The 22,971-nt window shown below is 44.9% G+C and overlaps 2 protein-coding genes and 1 pseudogene across 4 annotated transcripts in view; 1 reads left to right on the forward strand and 2 right to left on the reverse strand.

Annotated features, from left to right (window-relative positions):
- The window catches only part of ILRUN (inflammation and lipid regulator with UBA-like and NBR1-like domains), a 114,515-nt gene extending 113,527 nt beyond the window's left edge, over nt 1–988 (reverse strand). Inside the window, exon 1 of one of the 2 annotated variants that reach the window (XM_050787812.1) lies at nt 570–988. In XM_050787812.1, coding sequence (XP_050643769.1) covers nt 570–727 — 158 coding nt within the window. In that variant the 5' untranslated portion in view covers nt 728–988. The remainder of the gene's footprint in view (nt 1–569) is intronic. The other variant, XM_050787811.1, reaches the window with a different exon arrangement.
- Nucleotides 1–22,971, reverse strand: part of RPS10 (ribosomal protein S10) — a 624,010-nt gene that overhangs the window by 280,952 nt on the left and 320,087 nt on the right. Inside the window, exon 1 of one of the 2 annotated variants that reach the window (XM_050787853.1) lies at nt 908–911. The exons of the other annotated variant lie outside the window; for it this stretch is intronic. The gene's annotated coding sequence lies outside the window, so the exon portion shown is untranslated. Of the gene's footprint in view, nt 1–907; nt 912–22,971 lie in introns of those variants that run through there. 2 annotated transcript variants of the gene reach the window in all.
- LOC126953366 (V-type proton ATPase subunit F-like) lies at nt 18,971–19,424 on the forward strand (annotated as a pseudogene).

Genomic DNA, 22,971 nt, shown 5'->3' on the forward strand with positions numbered 1-22,971 from the left:
CTATCTATCCTCAACTGGAAAGAGACAGACACACAAATTAATCTGTTCTCAGCTCCTAACTCCCAAGCCTCTCCAGTGCTCAGGTTGCTCCACAGCACCTAATCCTTCCCTATAGTTTCCGCCCAATCCTGGCATCCTCAGCCCCTCACTCCAAACCCCAACCTTTTTCCCCACTCCCCAAATCCAAATCTCCTGTGCTTTTTACTCTTAGCCAATACCATAACCCTTTTCCTCCCAAGTCTACCCACTATGCCTGAATGCCTAAGTCTTTTCCTCACATCTCACGTCCTTTGGCCCTTGGCCCCTAATCCTCGAAAAACCTCAGGAGCTGCCCACATCATCTCCCTTCCGCCCCTTCTGCCTCCGTGGCCCCTAACTCTCCTCTAGCCCTGCTCACCCTCAAATTCTTCCTATGCCCCCGGTGCTCCCCCACTTGTCCTACCTGTCCCGGGAAGGGGGTGGCCCTCAGTACCCGCCTGGCTCGCCCTGCCGCCGAGCTCGAGAGTCCCTTCCCTTCCCCTAGGGGCCCCGAGGCCGCTGCCAGCGCTGGCACGGCGGGGCCGGCTCACCAGTTGGTCATGTCCAGGAAGAAGGCGCAACCGGCAGGATTGAGCTGGAAGCCGAGCAGCCTCTGGAACTCGGAGATGAGCACGTCCTTGTCGGTGGTGCCCAGGCAGCTGAACTTCTGCATCAGCTCCGGGTCCAGGTCCACGTCCATGCCCTCCATGGCGGGGCCCGGACACCCGCTTCCCCGCCTCCTCACAACCGAGCCGCCGCCGCGCCGCCGGGCCCGGGGACCGGGAGGGGGCCCGCTGCTAGCTAGCGTCGTGACCCCGCTCCTTTGAGGTAGGCCCCGGGCCTCTCACAGTCTCATAGGGGTAAACTCACTCTGCCACTCACTCACTCTCCCCCCCCTCCCACCCCCCCCAGCTCCGCCGCCTCCGCCGCCTCTCGCCTCTCGCCACTCCGCCGCCTCCGCCTCCTCCCGCGCCGCGCCCACTGCGCAAGCGTCGCCAGCCTAGGCCCCGCCCCTTCCTCTCCCGGAGGCCCGTCCCTTAGTGTCGTCACAAACTCGTGACGTCCCCGCGTGACCTCACCGGGGCGGGGCGAGGGGGCGAAAAGTAAGAAGGAGGAAAGAGATGGTCCAGCCGTGTGCGGGAGTTTCTGTCCAGACCATTACTCCGCCCCGTCCCCACCTTCAAGGAGAGCTGTTAAAGCCTGGGGCTGCGGGAGAAGTTCAGGGATTTTCGTTTATGACAACTCTACCATTTTGCAGGTGAGAAAACTGAAGTCACGGGAGAGGGAGACAGTGGCAAGGTCAAGTAGCAAAGTGCACTCACGACTCAGCCCTCCCAGCCAGGAGTCTGCCACTCACGCTTGAAGGACGTGTTTGAAGAGCCGCTTTCCCAGAGGGATGCTGCCTTAAAGCCTTGGTTCCCGGGCACTCTTTGCTATTACTACCGTTTATCGGTTCTGTTTGTGTTATGCAACGGTAGCATCGTGTCTCCGGAAAATAAAAAAGGTCTCGATACAAACATCCATCACAGGTCTAAAAGAACACCACACATAACCTTCCACCCACTCTGTCAGGAACAACCCTATCAAAATAAAGTCATGAGAATTTAGCATGCCTTGTTCTATATTTAAAATAGAAGACAAAGTATTTCTGTATATACTGTACACCTTCCCGGTCAAGGTCTGTCAAAGAATGAGAAAGGAAGTAAAGAGACTGTCTTGTCTGCCCTCTTCTGTTAGGAAATGTTTTTGAAACACTGCGAATTGCCCAGCACTGCTAGATCCAAGGCGGGGAGGGGTGGGGGGGATGAGTGAGAAATGGTCTTCTGCAGGGAAGTAAGCTTACGTGCGTTGTCCAGAAATACAGAGCAGCAAAACTAGAACCCAGATTTCTAGTTCCTTATGAAGTGTGTTTTCCACAATTTCAAAAACAGCTGGAATAAGTAGTAATGTGTCGGGGGCCAGGATGTTTTGGAAAGGGAACCCATTCCTCTGTCCCACTACCAAAAGAGAGTAAAGTACAGTGACTTTTTAAGGTTCTGGAGCCATGCATATTTGGGACTCAGAGATGAACATGTTTTGTCCTAATCTTTTGGATGGTGCAATAGAGACAGAACGATTATAAAAATCTCAATAACTAAAAGGAACTGACACTGTCGAGTCCAACCTCCCCATTCTACAGATGAAGACATTGAAATGGATAGAGAGGAAATGATTCACCCAAGATTACACAGCTGGAAAGGGGGTTCCAAACGCCCAGTTTAGCACTCCATTCACTATACCCTGCTACATTCCCTTTCTACATTAAGTTCAATTGGGACCTTACACAAAAATTAAAAAGTTGACCCAAGAACTAATTTGATGTTAGGACCATAGACTTCTAGAAAGTGTTTTAACTTGCAGTATCCATGGATGAAAATTGTGTTGACCAAGGATCCAAAAGACGATATTATTGGAACCTGGTGACTCCATTAGAATGCTGATTTAGGGAAAAATTCAAAACTCTCGGTCAGTCGCATACAGTACTAAGGTCTTAACCCACACCTAAACGCTCTACATAATTCAATTTTTTTTTTTTTTTTTCAGACAAGATCTTGTTCTGTTGCCCAGGCTGGAGTGCAATGGCAGGATCATGGCTCACTGCAGCCTTGAACTCCTGGGATCAAGTAATCCTCCCACCTCAGCTCCCCCAGGAAATTGGAACTGCAAGTGGGCGCCACTATGACCGGCTAATGTTGTTTTTTCAACCTTCTGTAGAGACAGGGTCTCACTGTGTTGCCCTGGCTGATCTCAAACTTCTGGGCTTGAGGGATCCTCCTCCCTTGGCCTCCCTGAGTGTTGGGATTGCAGGCGTGAGCCACTGTGCCCTAATATTTTTATGTAATAAATAAAAAGCTATTAAGATCAATGAGGAGGTGGGAGGATAGCTTATGTCCAGGAATTCGAGACCAGCCTGAGCAACATGGTGAGACCACCACACCACAAAAAATTTAAAAATTAATGCTGCGTGGTAGTGCTCACCCATGGTCCCAGCTACATGGGAGACTGAGGAGGGAGGATCATTTGAGCCCAGGAAGTTGAGGCTGCAGTGAGCCATGTTCCTGCCACTGCACTCCAGCCTGGGTGACAGGAGATGCTGTCTCAAAAAAATTTTTTAAGTTACATATAAAAATAAAAAGATCAATAAGGAGTCTAAGGTGGGAGGAGCACTTGAGGCCAAGAGTTTGAGACCAGCCTGGGCAGGCAGTGTAGCAAGACCCTATCTCTACCAAAAATTTTTAAAAATAGCTGGGTTAACTGGTACGTACCTGTAGTCCCACCTGCTTCAGGTAGTTGAGGCAGGAAGATAGCCTGCGCCTAGGAGTTTGAGGCTGCAGTGAGCTGTGATTGTGCCACTGCACTGGAGCCTAGGCACCTGAGCAAGACTCAGTCTCCCTTTTTTTTTTTTTTTTTTTTTTGAGGCGGAGTCTTGCTCTGTTGCCCAGGGTGGAATGCAGTGGTGAGATCTCGGCTTGTTGCAACCTCTGCCTCCCAGGTTCAAGCAATTCTCCTGCCTCAGCCTCGTGAGTAGCAGAGACCACAGGTGTGCACCACCATGCCCGGCTAAATTTTGTGTTTTTTGGTAGTGACAGATTTTCACCGATGTTGGCCAGGCTGGTCTGAAACTCCTGACTTCAGGTGATCTGCCGTTGGCCTCCCAAAGTGCTGGGATTACAGGCATGAGTCACCCTGCCCGGCCAAGACTGTCTCTTAAAAATATATAAAAGGCTGGAAAATGAATGAAAATATTTTAAACTCCATGAATAAGAAATGCAAATTAAAACAAAGATACAATATCATTCTTACATATTTTTACATTTTTACATAAACAAGGTTTTTTAGTATAAATATATCCTATACATTAACTTGTGTCCTCTATTTTTATTTGCTAATTCTGGCAACCCAAACTTTGGGGAATGTTTACTTTTATGTTAAGTTTCTATACTGCTTGAATGTTTACAGTGAGTGTATATTAACTTGGTAGTTATTTTTTATTTTTTAATTTTTATTTTTTGTCCCCATGAAAGCAGACTGTTTTATTTAAAAAAAAGGATAAAATTTTCAATGATTTTCTTTAAATGTTATTGGTGAGGTCAAATTATGTCGCTATTGGTCAAGCATGGTGGCTCATGCCTGTAATCCCAGCACTTTGGGAGGTTGAGGTGGATGAATCACATGAGGTCAAGAGTTCGAGACCAGCCTGGCCAACATGGTGAAACCCCATCTCTACTAAAAAATGCAAAAAAAATTGGCCAGACCTGGTGGCTCACGCCTGTAATTCCAGTACTTTGGGAGACCAAGGCGGGCAGATCACTTGAGGTCAGGAGCTCGAGACCAGCCTGACCAACATGGAGAAACTCCGTTTCAACTAAAAATACAAAATTAGCCCGGCATGGTGGTGCATGCCTGTAATCCCAGCTACTCTGGAGGCTGAGGCAGGAGAATCACTTGAACCTGGGAGGCAGAGGTTGCAGTGAGCTGAGATCATGCCATTGCACTCCAGCCTGGGCAACAAGAGCAAAACTTGCTCTCAAAAAAAAAGAAAAAAATTAGTCAGGCGTGGTGGCGGGCGCCTGAAATCCCAGCTACTCAGGAGGCTGAGGCAGGAGAATCATCGCTTGAACCCGAAAGGCAGAGGTCGCAGTGAGCCAAGATCTCGCCATTGCACTCCAGCCTGGGCGACAGAGCAAGAGTGTCTCAAAAAATAATAAGTATTATTATTTTTATTTATTTATTTTGAGACAGTCTCGCTCTGTCGCCCAGGCTGGAGTGCAGTGGCCTGATCTCGGCTCACTGCAACCCCTGCCTCCCAGGTTCAAGCGATTCTCCTGCCTAAGGCTCCCGAGTAGCTGGGACTACAGGCACCTGCTACCACGCCCAGCTAATTTTTTTGTATTTTTGATAGAGACAGAGTTTCACCATCTCTGGTCTCTAACTCCTGACCTCAGGTGATCCACCCGTTTCGTCCTCCCAAAGTGCTAGGATTACAGACATGAGCTACCAGGCCCACCTTTAATTATTATTTACTATTACTTTATTTTTTATTTTTTTCTGAGACAGAGTCTCGTTCTGTTGCCAAGGCTGGAGTGCAGTGTCACAAGATCTGTGCTCACTGCAACTTGCAACCTCCGCCTCCCAGGTTCAAGCAATTCTCCTGCCTCACTCAGTCTCCTGAGTAGCTGGGATTACAGGCATTAGCCACCATGCCTAGCTAATCTTTTTATATTTTTTGTAGAGACGGGTTTCGCCATGTTGGCCAGGCTGGTCTCAAATTCCTGATCTCAAGTGATCCGCCCGCCTCGGCCTCCCAAAGTGCTGGGATTACAGGCATGAGCCTCTGTGCCCAGCTTTCCTCCCCTTGCTTGCTTGCTTGCTTGCTTCCTTCCTTCCTTCCTTCCTTCCTTCCTTCCCTCCCTCCCTGCTTCCTTCCTTCATTCCTTCCCTCCCTCCCTCCCTCCCTCCCTCTTTCCCTGCCTCCCTCCTTCCTTGCTTCCCTCTTTCTCTCTTCTCTCTCTCTCTCTTTTTCTCTCTCTCTTTCTTTTTTTCTTTCTTTTTTTTTTTTTTTTTTGAGACGGAGTCTCGCTCTGTTGCCCAGGCTGGAGTGCAGTGGCCGGATCTCAGCTCGCTGCAAGCTCCGCCTCCCGGGTTTTACGCCATTCTCCTGCCTCAGCCTCCCGAGTAGCTGGGACTACAGGCGCCCGCCACCACGCCCAGCTAGTTTTTTTGTATTTTTTTTTTTTTTAGTAGAGACGGGGTTTCACCGTGTTAGCCAGGATGGTCTCGATCTCCTGACCTCGTGATCCGCCCGTCTCGGCCTCCCAAAGTGCTGGGATTACAGGCTTGAGCCACCGCGCCCGGCCTCTTTTTTTCTTTCTTTTCTTTCATCTAGCTCTGTTGCCCAGGCTGGAGTGTGCAGTGTGCAACAGTGCAATCTCGGTTCACTGCATCCTCCACCTCCTGGGCTCAAGCGATCCTACCACCTCAGCCTCCAGAGTAGCTGAGACGACAGGTGCATGCCACCACCCCCAGCTAATTTTTGTATTTTTTGTAGAGACAAGGTTTTGCCATGTTCTCCAGGCTGGTTTCCAACTCCTGGGTTCAGGCTATCCTCCTGCCTCAGCCTCCCAAAGTGCTGGGATTACAGGTGTGAGCTCCTGTACCTGGCCCTGTTTGTTTGTTTTACATTTTCCAAGTTTTGACAATAAGCATGTGTTGAAGAATTTTTATCATACGATTTGCCTATGCTATGTTAAGTGAAGAAAACAGTATGGGCCGGGCGCGGTGGCTCAAGCCTGTAATCCCAGCACTTTGGGAGGCCGAGACGGGCGGATCACGAGGTCAGGAGATCGAGACCATCCTGGCTAACACGGTGAAACCCCGTCTCTACTAAAGATACAAAAAACTAGCCAGGCAAGGTAGCGGGCACCTGTAGTCCCAGCTACTCGGGAGGCTGAGGCAGGAGAGTGGCGGGAACCCGGGAGGCGGAGCTTGCAGTGAGCTGAGATCTGGCCACAGCACTCCAGCCTGGGCAACAGAGCAAGACTCCGTCTCAAAAAAAAAAAAAAAAAACCAGTATGTAATTTAGTACACTATATGAACTTATCCACATAGCAAGAGATTGGAAATGTTAATAGAGAATTATTAATAATAATTTTAATTTTCTTTTTTATACTTTCCTGTATTTAAATAAATAAATATGGCCATGTGCAGTGGCTCATGCCTGTAATCCCAGCACTTTGGAAGACCCAGGCAGGCAGATCACCTGAGGTCAGGAGTTTGAGACCAGCCTGGCCAAGATGGTGAAACCTAGTATCTACTAAAAATACAAAAATTAATCAGGCGTGGTGGTGTGTGCCTGTAATCCCAGCTACTCAGGAGGCTGAGGCAGAAAAATCGCTTGAACCTAGGAGGCGGAGATTGTAGTGAGCTGAGAACCTGCTATTACATTCCAGCCTGGGCAACAGAGGGAGACTCCATCTCCAAATAAATAAATAGGACCAGGGAAGGTGGCTCACGCCTATAATCCCAGCACTTTGGGAGGCCAAGGCAGGAGGATCACTTGAGCTCAGGAGCTCAAGACCAGCCTTGTCAACATATCGAGACAAAAATAAAACATAAGAACAACTAACTGGGGGCGGTGTGCATGCCTGTAATCCCAGCTACTCGGGAGGTTGAGGTGGGAGGATCTCTTGAACAGAGGAGGTCAAGGCTGCAGTGAGCAGAGATTGTGCCACTGCACTCCAGCCTGGGGCAATGGAGCAAGACCCTATCTCAAAATAAAATAAAATAAAAATGTTTCAACTGGCTGGTCCACTAAGAATCATGAGACAGAGGCCAGGTGTGGTGGCTCATGCCTGTAATCCCAGCACTGTAGGAGGCTGAGGCAGGCGGATCACCTGAGGTCAGGAGTTTGAGACCAGCCTGGCCCACATGGCAAAACCCCATCTCTACTAAAAATACAAAAATTAACTGGGTGTGGTGCCACGCACCTATAATTACAGCTACTCGGGAGGCTGAGGTAGGAGAATTGCTTGAACCCGGGAGGCAGAGGTGCAGTGAGCCAAAATTGTGCCACTGCACTCCAGCCTGGGAGACAGAGTGAGACTCCATCTCAAAAAAAAAAGAAAAGAAAGAATAATGAGACAGAATTATCTCTATTATCTCCGTTAACGTGGACGATCTTTAAAGCTTTTATTTGGGAAGTAAGAATTGCATGTCAATTTTTTTTAAACACTTGGGGTCTTGCTTTTCCACCAAGACTGAAATGCAGTGGCGAAATAACTCACTCCAGCTGGAACTCCTGGGCTTGAGCAGTCCTGCTGCCTCAGCCTCCCAGAGTGCTGGTATTATAGGCATCAACCACCGTACTCAGCCTTGCAATGTATTCTTAAATGATAAAAGATACCCATCCGAGTGCAGTGACCTACGCCTGTAATCCCAGCACTTTGGGAGGCCAAGGCAGGCAGATCACCTGAGGTCAGGAGATCGAGACCATCCTGGCCAACGTGGTGAAACCCTGTCTCTACTAAAAATCCAAAAATTAGCTGGGCGTGGTGGCACATGCCTGTAATCCCAGCTACTCAGGAAGCTGAGGCAAGAGAATCACTTGAACCAAGGAGTCTGAGGTTGCAGTGAGCCGAGATCATGCTACTGCATTCCAGCCTGGTGACAGAGCGAGACTCATCTCAAAAAAAAAAAAAAGGTTGGAATTTAATGTATGGCTACAACTAGCACAAGCCAAACTTTCCATTCTGTGTTTGTTTCCCAGGAATGGAGGTTTCAATGAGGTAGGCATAAGCATTTGTAAATGTAAAATATTAAAGTCTTACATGACATTGGGAGAGACAAGGACATACATTTCTATAAATAACTACATAAAGGCAGGCAACCATGCAAAGCTGCATATGTTCAAGTGCCAAATGGGAAGTAGACAACGAGGCTGTAGGACTTGGGAGGAGGGAAGAGTACAGGGTAGGTTGGGGTGCCCAGAGATGCCTTCCAGGAGACTCGACTCAGGAGGCCTGGATGATCCTCCACAGAGTTTGAGGAACAGGCTAGTAAGGGAAAGCATTACGACAAAGTCATTTAGAAGCTTTGAACCTCTCCAAGACCCTGGCTCTTATTTACTTATTTACTTATTTTGAAACAGAGTCTCACTCTGTCGCCTAGGCTGGAGTACAGTGGTGCAATCTTGGCTCACTGCAACCTCTGCCTCCCAGATTCAAGCGACTCTCTTGCCTCAGCCTCCCAAGTAGCTGGGATTCCAGGCGCCTGCCACCACACCTGGCTAATTTTTGTATTTTTAGTAGAGACAGGGTTTCACTATGTTGTCCAGGCTGGTTTCAAACTCCTGACCTCAAGTGATCTGCCCACCTCAGCCTCCCAAAGTGCTGGGATTGCAGGCGTGAGCCACTGCGCCTGGCCAAGTCCCTGGCTCTTTTTGCTGCTTCCCGTTTTCCGTACTGAATGCAAAAATATATCTAGAAGTCACTCCAGGAAAAGCTAATGCAGTCTAAGTTGTCCCTGGGGGGGCATATTTTCTCTGGGAAGTGAATAGGTGAGGTTGAAGAGCAACCCTCCACTTGCGATATCCTCCCAAAGCATGATGGGAAAGGACCAGACCCCCACATTTGGGGTTTTTCCAGTTCTTCTACCCTACTGCCCTACTCAAGAGATACTCAAATGGCAGGCACCAGCCTATTGTACTATTTTTTCTTCTGGGTAAAGCATGAGACCCTGGGTCTCTTTTTTCCTACTGTGGTGAATGGGAGAATGCAGACGAAAACCTGACTGTCTTTATCTCATGTCCCTTGGCCTAGATACATCCAGAAGTAGTCCATTCTTCTTTTCTTTTTTTTCCCCTTCTCTTCTTGGCCCCTTTAGTTTGCCAAGTCAAATATCCTCCAAGTAAACATGAACTCCTTATCTCTCCCTCATGTTAAAAAAACAAAAACAAAAACCCAGAGCCTCTCCCCTTTTATTATAATCATTCTCTTCACTCTTTTTTACCAGCTGGGTTCCAATGTGTACAACATCTTGCTGTCTGCATCTCAGGTAAAGTTAAGAAACAAAAGGAGAAAAAAGGGAACAAATATTTAATGAACTCTCCAATGTGTCAGAGTCCATCACATTAAGTACTTTGGTTCATTTAATCTTCACAGCAAAATGAGATTATTATTATTTTTCTAATTTGCAGATCAGGAAATAGAAATTAGAAGTTTAAATACCCTGTTCAAAGAGACACAGATGTTGAGAAAGCCAAGATTTAACCCAAGGGTCAGAAAGAAACCTGTGCCTTTCTCTTTACTCCAGATTTCTTTCAGTCCTTTTTTTTTTTTTTTTAATTTTTATTATTTTTATAATAGAGACAGGGTCTTGCTATGTTGGCCAGGTTGGCCTTGAACTCCTGGCCTCAAGCAATCCTCCTGCTTCAGCCTCCCAAAGTGTTGGGATTATAGACATGAGCCACTGCACCCAGCCTCTTTCAATCCTAAGGATTTTACATTTTCACTATGTTCAGCCTACTTGTGTTTGTAAGGAGCCATCATTACTTTCTTTTATGGGATTACGTTGATGATTTTGAAGATCCTTTTAGAGGAGACTAAGCTAATAAATACTAATGCCAATACCTTGGCCGGGCACAGTGGCTCACACCTGTAATCCCAGCAGTTTGGGAGGCCAAGGTCAGCCTAGCCACCATGGCGAAACCCCGCCTCTACTAAAAACACAAAGATTAGCTGGGAATGGTGGCACGCACCTGTAATCTCAGCTACTCAGGAGGCTGAGGCAGGAGAATTGCTTGAACCTGGGAGGCAGAGGTTGCAGTGAGCCAGGATCATGCTACTGCTGTCCAGCCTGGGCAACAGAGTGAGAGTCTGTCTCAAAAAACAAAACAAAACAAACTTAAAAAAAAATACCAATACCTTAAATTTATGTAACACTTGACAGTTTACTTTTTGCCTTCTTTTTTCTTTTTTTTTGAGATGGAGTTTTGCCCTTATTGCCGAGGCTGGAGAGCAATGGCACAATCTCAGCCCACCGCAACCTCCATCTCCTGGGTTCAAGCGATTCTCCTGCCTCAGCCTCCTGAGTAGCTGGGATTCGCGTGCCACCACTCCCAGCTAATTTTCATATTTTTAGTAGAAGTGGGGTTTCTCCATGTTGGTCAGGTTGGCCTCGAACTCCTGACCTAAAGTGATCTGCCCGCCTCGGCCTCCCAAAGCACTGGGATTATAGGCGTGAGCTGCCATGCCCGGCCTTCCTTATTTTTTCATTGTTTCAATGTTTTATTTTCTTTGGCCATGTCACTAGTAATACCTTACAGTTTTTCAATATATCCATATATTCTCTTATCTCATTCTCAGGAAAAACAAATTACATTGGCTTGTTTTTTAGTAGCTTTATTTTTTTTTGAAAGACTCATACATGCTTGTTGCAACTAAAATTAAGCAATATAGAAATTGTAAAAAAAAAAAAAAAAAAAAAAAAAAAAAAAAAGTAAAAATCACCCTAAATCCTGCTACTCAGAGATAACCACTGTTAATATTTGAGTAAATATGTTTTTCATCTGTTTCTCCATTTGTATAATTTGACTAAATGGGATCATACTCTGCCTTTCTAGGCTGCTTTTTTTCACTGAGAGTATGCTGACAACAGCTTTCCACATCAGTAAATATATATTTATGTCATTATGTATATTTATTTTAATTTTGTTTGTTTATTTTCTGGTTTTTGTTTTTGAGGCAGGATCTTGGTCTTTCACCCAGGCTGGAGTGCAGTGGCACAATCACGGCTCACTGCAGCCTTGACCTCCTGGGCTCAAGCGATCCTCCCACCTCAGTCTCTAGAGCAGTTGGGAGTACAGGCACACTCCACCAAGCTCAGCTACTTTTTTAATTTTTTTGTAGAGATGAGATCTCACTATGTTGCTCAAACTGGTCTTTAACTCCTATGCTCAAACAATCCTCCTGCCTCAGCCTCCCAAAATGCTAGGATTACAGGCATGGGTCACTGCACCCAGCTCCATTATTATTTTTAATGATTATATAGTATTCCAATTTAAGCATATGTTTCACTTGACCAGTGACCTATTGATGACGTTTGAGACTACTTCCAATTTTTGATTGTCATAAGAAATTATCAGCCCTAATTTAAAGATTAGGGAATCGAAGCTCTGAAAAAGCTAAATGACCCCCTTTTCAAAATCCAGGTCTAGAGCTAAGCTACTTGCGCCAAGCCCTGGATTTCTGACTCTTTTTTTTTTTTTTTTTTTTTAAAGACAGGGTCTCACTATGTTGCCCAGGCAGATCTTGAACTCCCGAGGTCAAGGTGTCCTGGCCCAGACTTCTTACTCAAAACAGTTCTCTTTCCAAATGAACTATAAGAATAGAAAGTTGGAATTCTTGACATATAATAGGAGTTGACATTCTTGGCATATAATACAGAATTAACAACAAAAGCCTGTAATCCCAGCACTTTGGGAGGCCGAGACGGGCGGATCACGAGGTCAGGAGATCGAGACCATCCTGGCTAACACAATGAAACCCCGTCTCTACTAAAAATACAAAAAAATTAGCCGGGCGAGGTGGCGGGCGCCTGTAGTCCCAGCTACTAGGGAGGCTGAGGCAGGAGAATGGCGTAAACCCGGGAGGCGGAGCTTGCAGTGAGCCGAGATAGCGCCACTGCACTCCAGCCTGGGCGACAGAGGGAGACTCCGTCTCAAAAAAAAAAAAAAAAAAAAAAAATTAACAACAAAAAAGAGATGTTTTTAACTGTCCCATTTCTTTTTTTTTCTTTTTTAATCAGTCTACATCATGCTTTGATGCCCCATTTCTTTAAAAGTTAAGCATATGCTTACGATAAAACCCAGACATTTTGCTCCTATCTATTTACTCAAAATAAATGAAAGCATATGTCCATACAAATACTTGAACATCCATAGCAGGGTTTTTTTTTTTTCTGAGATGGAGTCTTGCTCTGTTGTCCAGGCTGGAGTGCAGAGGCGTGATCTCAGCTCAGTGCAACCTCTGCCCCCTGGGTTCAAGCAGTTCTCTGCCTCAGCCTCCCAAGTGTCTGGGACTACAGGCATGTGCTACCGCACCTGGCTAATTTTTGTATTTTTAGTAGAGATGGGGTTTCACTATGTTGGCCAGGCTGATCTTGAACTCCTGACCTCAGGTGATCCGCCTGCCTTGGCCTCCCAAAGTGCTGGGATTACAGGCGTGAGCCATTGAGCCCGGCCCATTCATACCAGTTTTATTTGCAGTATTCAAGTAATGGAAACAACCTAAATGTTCATCAACAAGCAAATGGATAAACAAATTGTAATATGCCCATACAATGGAATACTACTCAGCAATCGAAAGGAGTAAACTATTGATAGGTACAGCAACATGGATGAATTTCAGAAACATACTGAGCAAAAAAAGCCAGACACAAAGGAATATACACTGTGTAATTCCACTTATTTGAAGTTCAAGAATAGGTAAAACTGAGCTATAGTGATGGAAAGTGACCCCAGTGGTGCCTGGAGTTGTAGGGGAGCTTGGAGGGGGCCCAGAGAATTGACTGAGAAGGGGCATGAGTGGATCTTTTGGGTTGGGTTAATGGAATTGTTCTATATCTGAATTGTGGTAACAGTTACATGGATATATGCATTTATCAAATCTCATCAAACTGTACACTTTTTTTTTTTTTGAGACAGAGTCTCGCTCTGTCACCCAGGCTGGAGTGCAGTGTGTAATCTTGGTTCACTGAACCTCCACCTGCCCGGTTGAAGCAATTGTCCAGGCTTAGTCTCCCAAGTAGCTGGGATTACAGGCGCACACCACCACACCCGGCTAATTTTTTTGTATTTTTAGTAGAGATGGGATTTTGCCATGTTGGCCAGGCTGGTCTAGAACTCCTGACTTCAAGTGATCCACCCACCTTTGCCTCCCAAAGTGCTAGGATTACAGGCATGAGCCACTACGCCCCGCCAAACTGTACACTTTAAATGGGTGAATATTATTGCATGTAAATTGTATTTCAACAAAGTGTTGTTTTTTAATTGGCCCTTTGGTTTTGTTACCATGAAGTATACTGCGTCTGGTAGAGACAAACATTTGGCATAAATGAAAAATGTCTGTGAATGAATAATTTATATATATATATATATATATATATGGGGTTTTTTTTAAGGATGAATGGCACTCATCTGGTCCTTTCCCAGTAATAGGAGTCACTTACCAGAAAAATAACTTGTCTGCATGAGCTTGACCCTGAAAAGATGAGACACAGGTCGGCTCTACATACCGTGGGTAATGCTGCTCTGGCTGGACATGCGACAGCTGGCCGGGGTCCTCGGCAGTGGGCCCAGGCAGGCATCTGGGTAGGGAGAAAGAAGGGCTCAGCCCTCCCCTTAGCATACATTTTTCAAGGGCAGACCTGCCTAGGAGGGTCACATGTCTGATGCCTTTGCCAGGCCTCCAAACATAGAAAAGCTGCAGGGTTCTATGAAAAATGAAGCCTTTGTGTCAAAAATAGACCTTCAAGGAGAAAATTAAAAAGCTGTTTCCTGAAGCTAGCAAAGGGGAGCTATCCTGGAAAGGAAAATGCCTGGAAAGCCAGTTTGAATTTTGAAGGGCCATGCTAACAAGTGATGACAACCCAGGGGCCTCCTTTCAGAGGCCCCGTAGAATTTCACTGAACTCATTTGCCTCCAATCTCCTCGAATCTCACACTGCAGAACTTCTGGGATACTTTAAAGTGAGTTTCTACAGAAAAGGAAAAATCAACTGACTGTCAGGTGCTTAACTGGTTAGGAACATCAAAGATGCCTGCTTGAAAAAGAAAGCAAATCAAAACAAAACAGAAAGCCCTAAACAGGAATCACTAGAAAGCAACTCTTTGTAACTGATAATAGCAGCCTGCTGTAAAGGCATCCCCAAAAGTAAAATGTTCATTTCCTCCAAAAAGAGTGTGTGTGTGTGTCTGTGTGTGTGTCTCTGTGTGTCAGAGAGACAGAGACAGAATGAGGTGGAAGAGGTCAAGAGTAGAGAGAATAAGTGAATATTTCCTTTCTCTCACCAGACCTCATGTGGCCAAAAGCTAAATAAGTCCATAATCAGCACACTGTTCATCTATCCTTGTGTGTATCCTTAAGCTAGTATCTCAAGAGTCTAATTCCCTAAATCTCAGTCACTTGGGAGCCGGTGGGTCTTGTTAAAAATGCCCATTCTTGGCCGGGCGTGGTGGCTGACATCTGTAATTCCAGCACTTTGGGAGGCTGAGGCAGGCAGATCACGAGGTCAGGAGATCGAGACCATCCTAGCTAACACAGTGAAACCCCACCTCTACTAAAAATACAAAAAAAAAAAAAAAAAATTAGCCAGGTGTGGTGGCGGGCGCCTGTAGTCCCAGTTATTTGGGAGGCTGAGGAAGAAGAATGGCATGAACCCAGGAGATGGAGCTTGCAGTGAGCTAAGATCACGCCACTGCACTCCAGCTTGGGCAACAGAGCGAGACTCCATCTGAGAAAAAAAAAAAAAAAAAGCCCATTCTTGGCTAGGCATGGTGGCTCACGCTTGTAATCCTAGTACTTTGGGAGGCCAAGGTGGGCAGATCACCTGAAGTCAAAAGTTTGAGACCAGCCTGGCCAACATGGCGAACCTCCTTGTCTACTAAAAATACAAAAATTAGCTGGGTGTGGTGGTGCACGTCTGTAATCCCAGCTACTTGAGAGACTGAGATAGGAGAATCGCTTGAACCCAGGAGGTGGATGTTGCAGTGAGACGAGATCGTGCCACTGCACTCCAGCCTGGGAGACAAGAGTGAAACTCTGTCTCAACAACAACAACAACAAAAAGCCCATTCTTGGCCGGGCGCAACAGCTCATGCCTATAATCCCAGCACTCTGGGAGGCCGAGGTGGGTGGATTATTTGAGGCCAGGAGCTCGAGACCAGCTTGGCTAATATGGTTGAAAACCCGTCTCTACTAAAAACAAACATTAAAAAATGAGCCATGGTTGTGGGCACCTGTAATCCCAGCTACTTGGGAGGCTGAGACACGAGAATCATTTGAACCCGGGAGGTGAAGGTTTCAGTGAGGCGAGATTGGGCCACTACACTCCAGCCTGAGTGACAGAGCAAGACTCTGTCTCAAAAAAAAAAAAAAAAAAAAAGCCCATTATTGGGTCCCAGACCCCTGCAGTGTAAGTCCGTGTGTCTGAAATAGAGCCCAGGAATCACCATGTGATTCTAATGCACATTAAAGCTTGAAGGTCATTACCATTTCTTTTCTTCTCTTTTCTTTCTCTTTTTTTTTTTGAAACAAGGTTTTACTCTGTCGCCCAGGCTGGAGTGCAATGACACGATCTCGGCTTACTGCAGCCTCCACTTCCTGGACTCAAGTAGCTGGAACCACAGGTGCGTACCACCGTGTCTGGCTAAGTTTTTGATTTTTGGTAGAGACAAGGTCTCACTTTGTGTCCGGGCTAGTTTTGAACTCCTGTGCTCAAGCGATCCTCCTGCCTCAGCTTCCCAAAGTGCTGGGACTACAGGCATAAACCACTGAGCCCGGCAGAAGATCATTACTTTAAGCAAACACAGTTAATCGTTTATTAATGGTTTGCTCAATAGTTCAACTTGATTACAGGTCAGCAAATTAAACTCTGTATTTTCACTGGTGTGTTTGAATTCCGTTTGTCTCAAGAAAAGCAACTATGAATTGGTGGGGAAAAATACCCCACTGGATGATTGAGCATATAAATCCATACATTTCTGAGATTGGTGGCAATATGTTACAAAATTCTTCTAAATGCTTTCACCCAGATTTTCCACTCCCAGTCATGAATCCTAATGTAATAATGAATGAGCCAAGATACGAGAAAGTTTATTTTGCCATTGTTCATAATTTTGAAAAATTGGAAACCATCTAAATGCTTAACAAAAGGAGATCAGTTAAACTAGTTACAAGAGTGCCATGTAATAAATGCAGATCTGAATTTATTGACACAGCCACATGTTTAAACTACATAATTGTTCAAGGGACAAAGAAGATTACAAAACTATGTCATATGTTTATTTTTGTAAAAAGAAATTTAAAACAGGCCAGGCATGGTGGCTTACACCTGTAATTCCAGCATTTTGGGAGGCCGAGGCAGGCAGATCTCGAGGACAAGAGATAGAGACCATCCTGGCCAACATGGTGAAACCCTGTCTCTACTAAAAATAAAAAAATTAGCTGGGCATGGTGGCCTGTGCCCGTAGTCCCCACTACTTGGGAAGCTGAGGCAGGAGAATCGCTTGAACCCAGGCGGCAGAGGTTGCATTGAGCTGAGATCGCGCCACTGCACTCCAGCCTGGCGACACTGCAAGATTCTGTCAAAAACAAAGCAAAACAAAACAAAAATTAGTGGGGCATGGGGGTGTGCACCTGTAGTCCCAGCTACATGGGAGGCTGAGTCAGAATAATCGCATGGGCAACAGAGAGACTCCATCTCAAAAAAAAAAAAAAAATTAAGAACAAAATTTTGAAGAATAATATACAAAATGTTAACAATACCTATCTGTGTGGTGGGGTCACATTTTTCTTCTTTGTAATTTGTTTAAATTGTTTTAAAATTATATACATATATTATTATTTTAGAGACAGGGTCTCATTCTGTCCCCCAGGCCATAGTGCAGTGGCATGATCATGGTTCAGTATAACCTCAAACACTTGGGCTCAAGCGATCCTCCCATCTCCAGGGCAGACCACCATGCCTAGCTACATTTTTTGTTTGTTTGTTTTTAAGTAGAGATACGGTCTCACTGTTTCCCAGGCTTACTGTTATAATCAGAAAAAGCATAGGGCTGTAACCATTTTGAATAAAAGGAGCAGATCACTGAATTCCATGTTTAAAAACTGGGTTAAAGTCCCAGATCTACTGCTTTGAACTTCACTTTTCTTTTCTCTGAAATGGAGTATTATCATCTCAGAGGTACTCTCCATCTACCTCTGAGAGTAGTTGTGAGATAAAGTTTGGAAATATTTTGCAAACTATAAAGTGTTTTATAAAGATGCTGTATTACTAAGTTTTGATTTTCACATCAGAGACCCAAATTCATTCAATACCTAAATCTGTGAATATGTCATTAAACATGATGCTAGCCTTTTTTAAAAAAATTATATGTTACTTTTTATTATGGAATTTATTTATTTATTTTGAGACAGAGTTTAGCACTTGTTTCCTAGGCTGGAGTACAGTGGCGCAATTTGGGCTCATTGCAAACTTTGCCTCTGGGGTTCAAGTGATTCTCCTGCCTCAGCCTCCCACGTAGCTGGGATTACAGGTGTGCACCACCACACTGAGCTGATTTTTGTATTTTTAGTAGAGATGGAGTTTCACCATGTTGGCCAGGCTGGTCTCGAACTCCTAACCTTAGGTGATCTGCCCGCCTCGGCCACTGAAAGTGCTGGGATTACAGGTGTGAGCCACCGCACCCCGCTGAGAGACCCTGTCTCTACCAAAAAAAAAAAAAAAAAAAAAATTAAAAAATTAGCCAGTTGTGGTGGTACATGCCTATAGTCCTAGGTACTCAGGAGGCTGATGCAGGGGGATCACTTGAGCCTGGGAATTCAAAGTTTCAGTGAGCTATGATCATGCTATTGCACTCCATCCTGAGCACAGAGAGAAATTTTATTTAAAAAAAAAAGTAGCCTGGATACAATGGCTCATGCCTGTAATCCCAGCACTTTGAGAGGCCAAGACAGGTGGATTGCTTGAGGCCAGAAGTTCAAGACCAGCTTGAGCAACATGGTGAAACCTCATCTGTACAAAAAAGAAAAAGGAAAATTTACTAACTCAATAGAACTTTACAGAAAAAAAAATTAGCTGGGTGCGGTAGTGTACAGCTGTAGTTCTAGCCACTCAGGAGGCTGAGGTGGGAGGATTGCTTGAACCTGGGAGGTTGATGCTGCAGCAAGCTGTGATCATACCACTGCTCTACAGCCCGGGTGACAGAACAAGTCCCTGTCTCAAAGAAACAAACAAAAAAGTGAATAAAACAGTATACGCACTCCCATGTATGCGTCACCCAGCTTCAATATTATCATCTGACAGCCAACCTTGTTTTGTCTACACCTCCCACTCACTCCCAACCTCTCCCATATTAACATAGCGCCAGACTTTTAGTTGAGCTCTATAAAATTTTTTTTTTTTTTTTTTGAGACTGGCTCTCACTCTGTCACTGAGGCTGGAGTGCAGTGGCACGATCTAGGCTCATTGCATTGCAACCTCTGCCTCCTTGGTTCAAGTGATTCTCCTGCTTCAGCCTCCCAAGTAGCTGAGACTACAGGCACGCGCCACCAAGCCCAGCTAATTTTTACATTTTTAGAAGAGACAGGATTTCACCATGTTGGCCAGGCTGGTCTCAAACTCCTGACCTCAGGTGATCTGCCCGCCTCGGCCTCCCAAAGTGCTGGGATTACAGGTGTGAGTCACTGTGCCTGGCCAAGCTCTATAACTTTCATGTACACAAAAGTACATTCCAGTTCTCAACTCCTCATCTAAAAAGACAGTTCGGAGACCAGGACACGGTGACTGGTTTCCTGCCAGGTGGCATAGGGGAGCTTAACAAGAACTACCATCCCAATTTCCTGGTGGTGAAGAAGCATACAACCATCAGTGAGATCAAAGACACTTTCCAGCAGTTTCTAAACAGGACGACATTGGCATCATCTTCGTCAACCAGTACATTACAGAGATGGTGAGGCACGCCTTGGATGCCTACCAGTGCTCCATCCCAGTCATCCTGGAGATCCCCTCCAAGGAGCACCCATATGATGCTACCAAGGAATCCATCCTGGCAGGGCCAGGGGCATGTTCTCTGCCGAAGACCTGCTCTAGGGGATTCCTCACAGCCCAAAGCCCCTGCCTCATTTCCAGGCCTCTCCCCAGGCTTGCCATCAGCCTTCTTTAAGTTATGAGCCTCTGACTTCCAATTCCCATCTCTCCCCACTTCATGAAGAGGCTAGGTGAGGCGCTCTTAGGTTGCTTGGGCTCTGCTGTTAAAGTCAAGGCTAGTTAAGGAACAGGAAGCCAGACCATCTTCTCTGTCCACTACCTCTTCCCTGTGCTGTTGGTTACACAGTGTTGTTGATGTAAAATTAAAGTCTAATATTAATAATATTCTTGCTTCTCTCCAAAATAACGAAAACAAAAACAAAAAGTTGATATAGTGCAATTTCTACAGATTATGTATGCAGCTCAGCATTGGGCCAACAAAAGGACCCTTAAAGTCTAATAGACTTGAGTTCAAATCCTTCCCTGTCACCTACCAGTCATGTGACATCAGATAAATTAATTACCCCTTTTAAGTCTTGTTTCCTAATACCTGCCTTCTATAGTTAACATGAGACTTAGGCTGGGCGTGGTGGCTCATGCCTGTAATCCTAGCACTTAGGGAGGCTGAGGTAGGCGGATCATTTGAGGTCAGGAGTTCACAACCAGCCTGGCCAACATGGTGAAACCCCATCTCTACTAAAAATACAAAAATTAGCCAGGCATGGTGGCATGTGCCTATAATCCCCGCTACTCAGAAGGCTGAGGCAGAAGAATTGCTTGAACCCAGGAGGCAGAGGTAGCAGTGAGCCAAGATCACGCCATTGCACTCCAGCCTGGGAGATAGAATAAGACTCCATCTCGGACAGAAAAAAGAAAAAAAAAAATGAGACTTAAATAAGAGAATGTATGTAAAGCACTTAGCATGACGTCTAACACATAGTGGTGGGGGGGGCAACAACATCTCACAAGATATTCCATTTGTTTATAGAAGACCTTTAGGAAGTACAACCATAAATATTGATTTCCCTTTGACATACAAAGAAATTGACAACATTAATGGGTATTGCTAACAGTGGAGAGACAGAGAACTGCTCATTTTCTACTGGGAAAGTGAAAATTGGGACAACCACTGAGCACAGCCACAATTTGGCAGTATCTAGGAAAGTAGAAGAGGTGTTTTCCCCTACATCCCAGCAATTCTATTTCTAGGTATATGCTCTAGAAAACTCTCACACGTGTACCCAAGAAGACATATAAGAATGTGTATTGCAGGCCAGGCGCGGTGGCTCACGCCTGTAATGCCTGCACTTTGGGAGGCCGAGGAGGGCAGATCACAAGGTCAGGAGATCGAGACCATCCTGGCTAACACGGTCTCTACTAAAAATACAAAAAAGTTAGCCTGGCGTGGTGGCACCTGTAGTCCCAGCTACTTGGGAGGCTGAGGCAGGAGAATGGCGTGAACCTGGGAGGCAGAGCTTGCAGTGAGCCGAGATCACACCACTGCACTCCAGCCTGGGCGACAGAGTAAGACTCCATCTCAAAAAAAAAAAAAAAAAAAAAAAATGTATATTGCAGCTAGGTGTGGTGGCTCACCCTTATAATGCCAGAACTTTGGGAAGCTAAGGCTGGAAGATGATTTGAGCCCAGGAGTTTGAGACCAGCCTGGGTAACATAATGAGACCCCCCTCTACAAAAAAATAAAAAATAAAAAAATTAGCCAGGCATAGTAGCATGCACCTGTAGTCCCAACTACTCAGGAGGCTGAGGTAGGGTGATTGTTTGAGCCCAGGAGGTTCAGGCTGCAGTGAGCTGTGGTTGTACCACTACACTCCAGCCTGGGTGACAGGGCAAGACCCTGTCTCAAAAAAAATTTTATTTTAAATTAAAAACATGTACACTGCAACAATGCTTATGAGAGCAAACAATAGGAAGCAGTCTAAATGCCCAATAGTACAGAAAATGTGATATAGTCAAGGAAGATAAATTGTGATATAGTCATGAATGAAACATCTACACCAATTAAATTGGCTGAAGTAGCTACATGTGGCAACATGAGTAAATACTATAAAGTTGAATGAAAAGAGTGGTGGCAAAAGGATCCCTCAATATGATACCTTTTTTTTTTTTGAAATAGAGTCTCGCTCTGTCACTAGGCTGGAGTGCAGTGGCGATACCATTATTTTTTAATAGCTTTATGGAGGTGTAACTGATACACAAAAGCCTGCATATATTCATTATGTACACTCTGATGAGTTTGGACATATGTACACACTCATGACACTACTTTGTCTCTGTCTCAAAAAAAAGATAAATAATAGATTCATAATAAATCATACATTCAGGATAATCAATATTCAGGATAATGGTTATCTCAGGAAAGAAAAAGAAGAAATGTAATAGAAGAGGGATACTAGTAGGGTGTAACTGTTTCTGTAATATTTTAGTTCTTTTTTTTTCTTTTCTTTTTTTTTTTTTTCTTTGAGACAGAGTCTTGCTCTGTCACACGGGCTGGAGTGCAATGGCGCAATTTTGGTTCACTGCAATGCAACCTCTGCCTCCCAGGTTCAAGCAGTTTTCCTGCCTCAGCCTCCAGAGTAGCTGGGATTACAGGCATCCACCACCAAAGCCTGGCTAATTTTTGTATTTTTAGTAGAGACAGGGTTTCATCATGTTGACCAGGCTGGTCTTGAATTCTTGACCTCAGGTGATCCACCCACCTTGGCCTCCCAAGTGCTGGGATTACAGGCATGAGCCACCATACCTGGCCATATTTTAGTTATTTAAAAAATAGCTAAAGCACATATGGCTTAATGTTAGGATTTATGTGTAAAGACTCAGATTTTGTTATATTATTATTCATACATACGTATATGTATATGTATATGTATACATACGTATATAAGCAGAAAACGCTTACTATGTGACTGGCACTGTTAAGATTCTTTACGTGTATTAACTAATGTAATCATTTCAACAACCCTACAACCCTACGGTTACTATGATTATGTCTGTTTTACAGATGAGAAAACTGAAGTACAGAGATTAGAAACTTGCTCAATGTCACAAATCTAATAAGTGGTGATCCTGGGATTTGAAGATGGTCTGGCTTCAGAGTCTGATTTTTTTTTTTTTTTTTTTTTTTTAAATTTTTATCTTTTTGGGCTGGGTGCAGTGGCTCATGCCTGTAATGCCAGCACTTTGGGAGGCTGAGGCAGGTGGATCACTGAGCTCAAGAGTTTGAGACCAGCCTGGGCAACATGGTGAGACCCTGTCTCTACGATAATAACAATAACAATAATAATTTTTCTCTTGTTTATTTTTAAAAATCTTCTACTTATTAACTTTATTTCTTTTTCTCTCTGGTAACTCCCAGAACAACAGTCTCATCTCTTAACAACCATATCCTACTACCTCTTCAAATATTTCAAAATTTTAAGAATATAAGAGGAGGGCAGTACTGAGCAGGGAGATAAAATTGTCTAGCATCACACAGGCTGTATGACAAAAAGGCAGTTCAACAATCTTTCCTAACCTTCTTTTGTTTCTGAGAGTCATACATACCTGTGACTTGTGATAAGAAGGATAAATCAAACAGCAAACTGAGAAGACT

This window comes from Macaca thibetana, chromosome 4 (assembly GCF_024542745.1).
Source record: "Macaca thibetana thibetana isolate TM-01 chromosome 4, ASM2454274v1, whole genome shotgun sequence".
NCBI lineage: Eukaryota > Metazoa > Chordata > Mammalia > Primates > Cercopithecidae > Macaca > Macaca thibetana.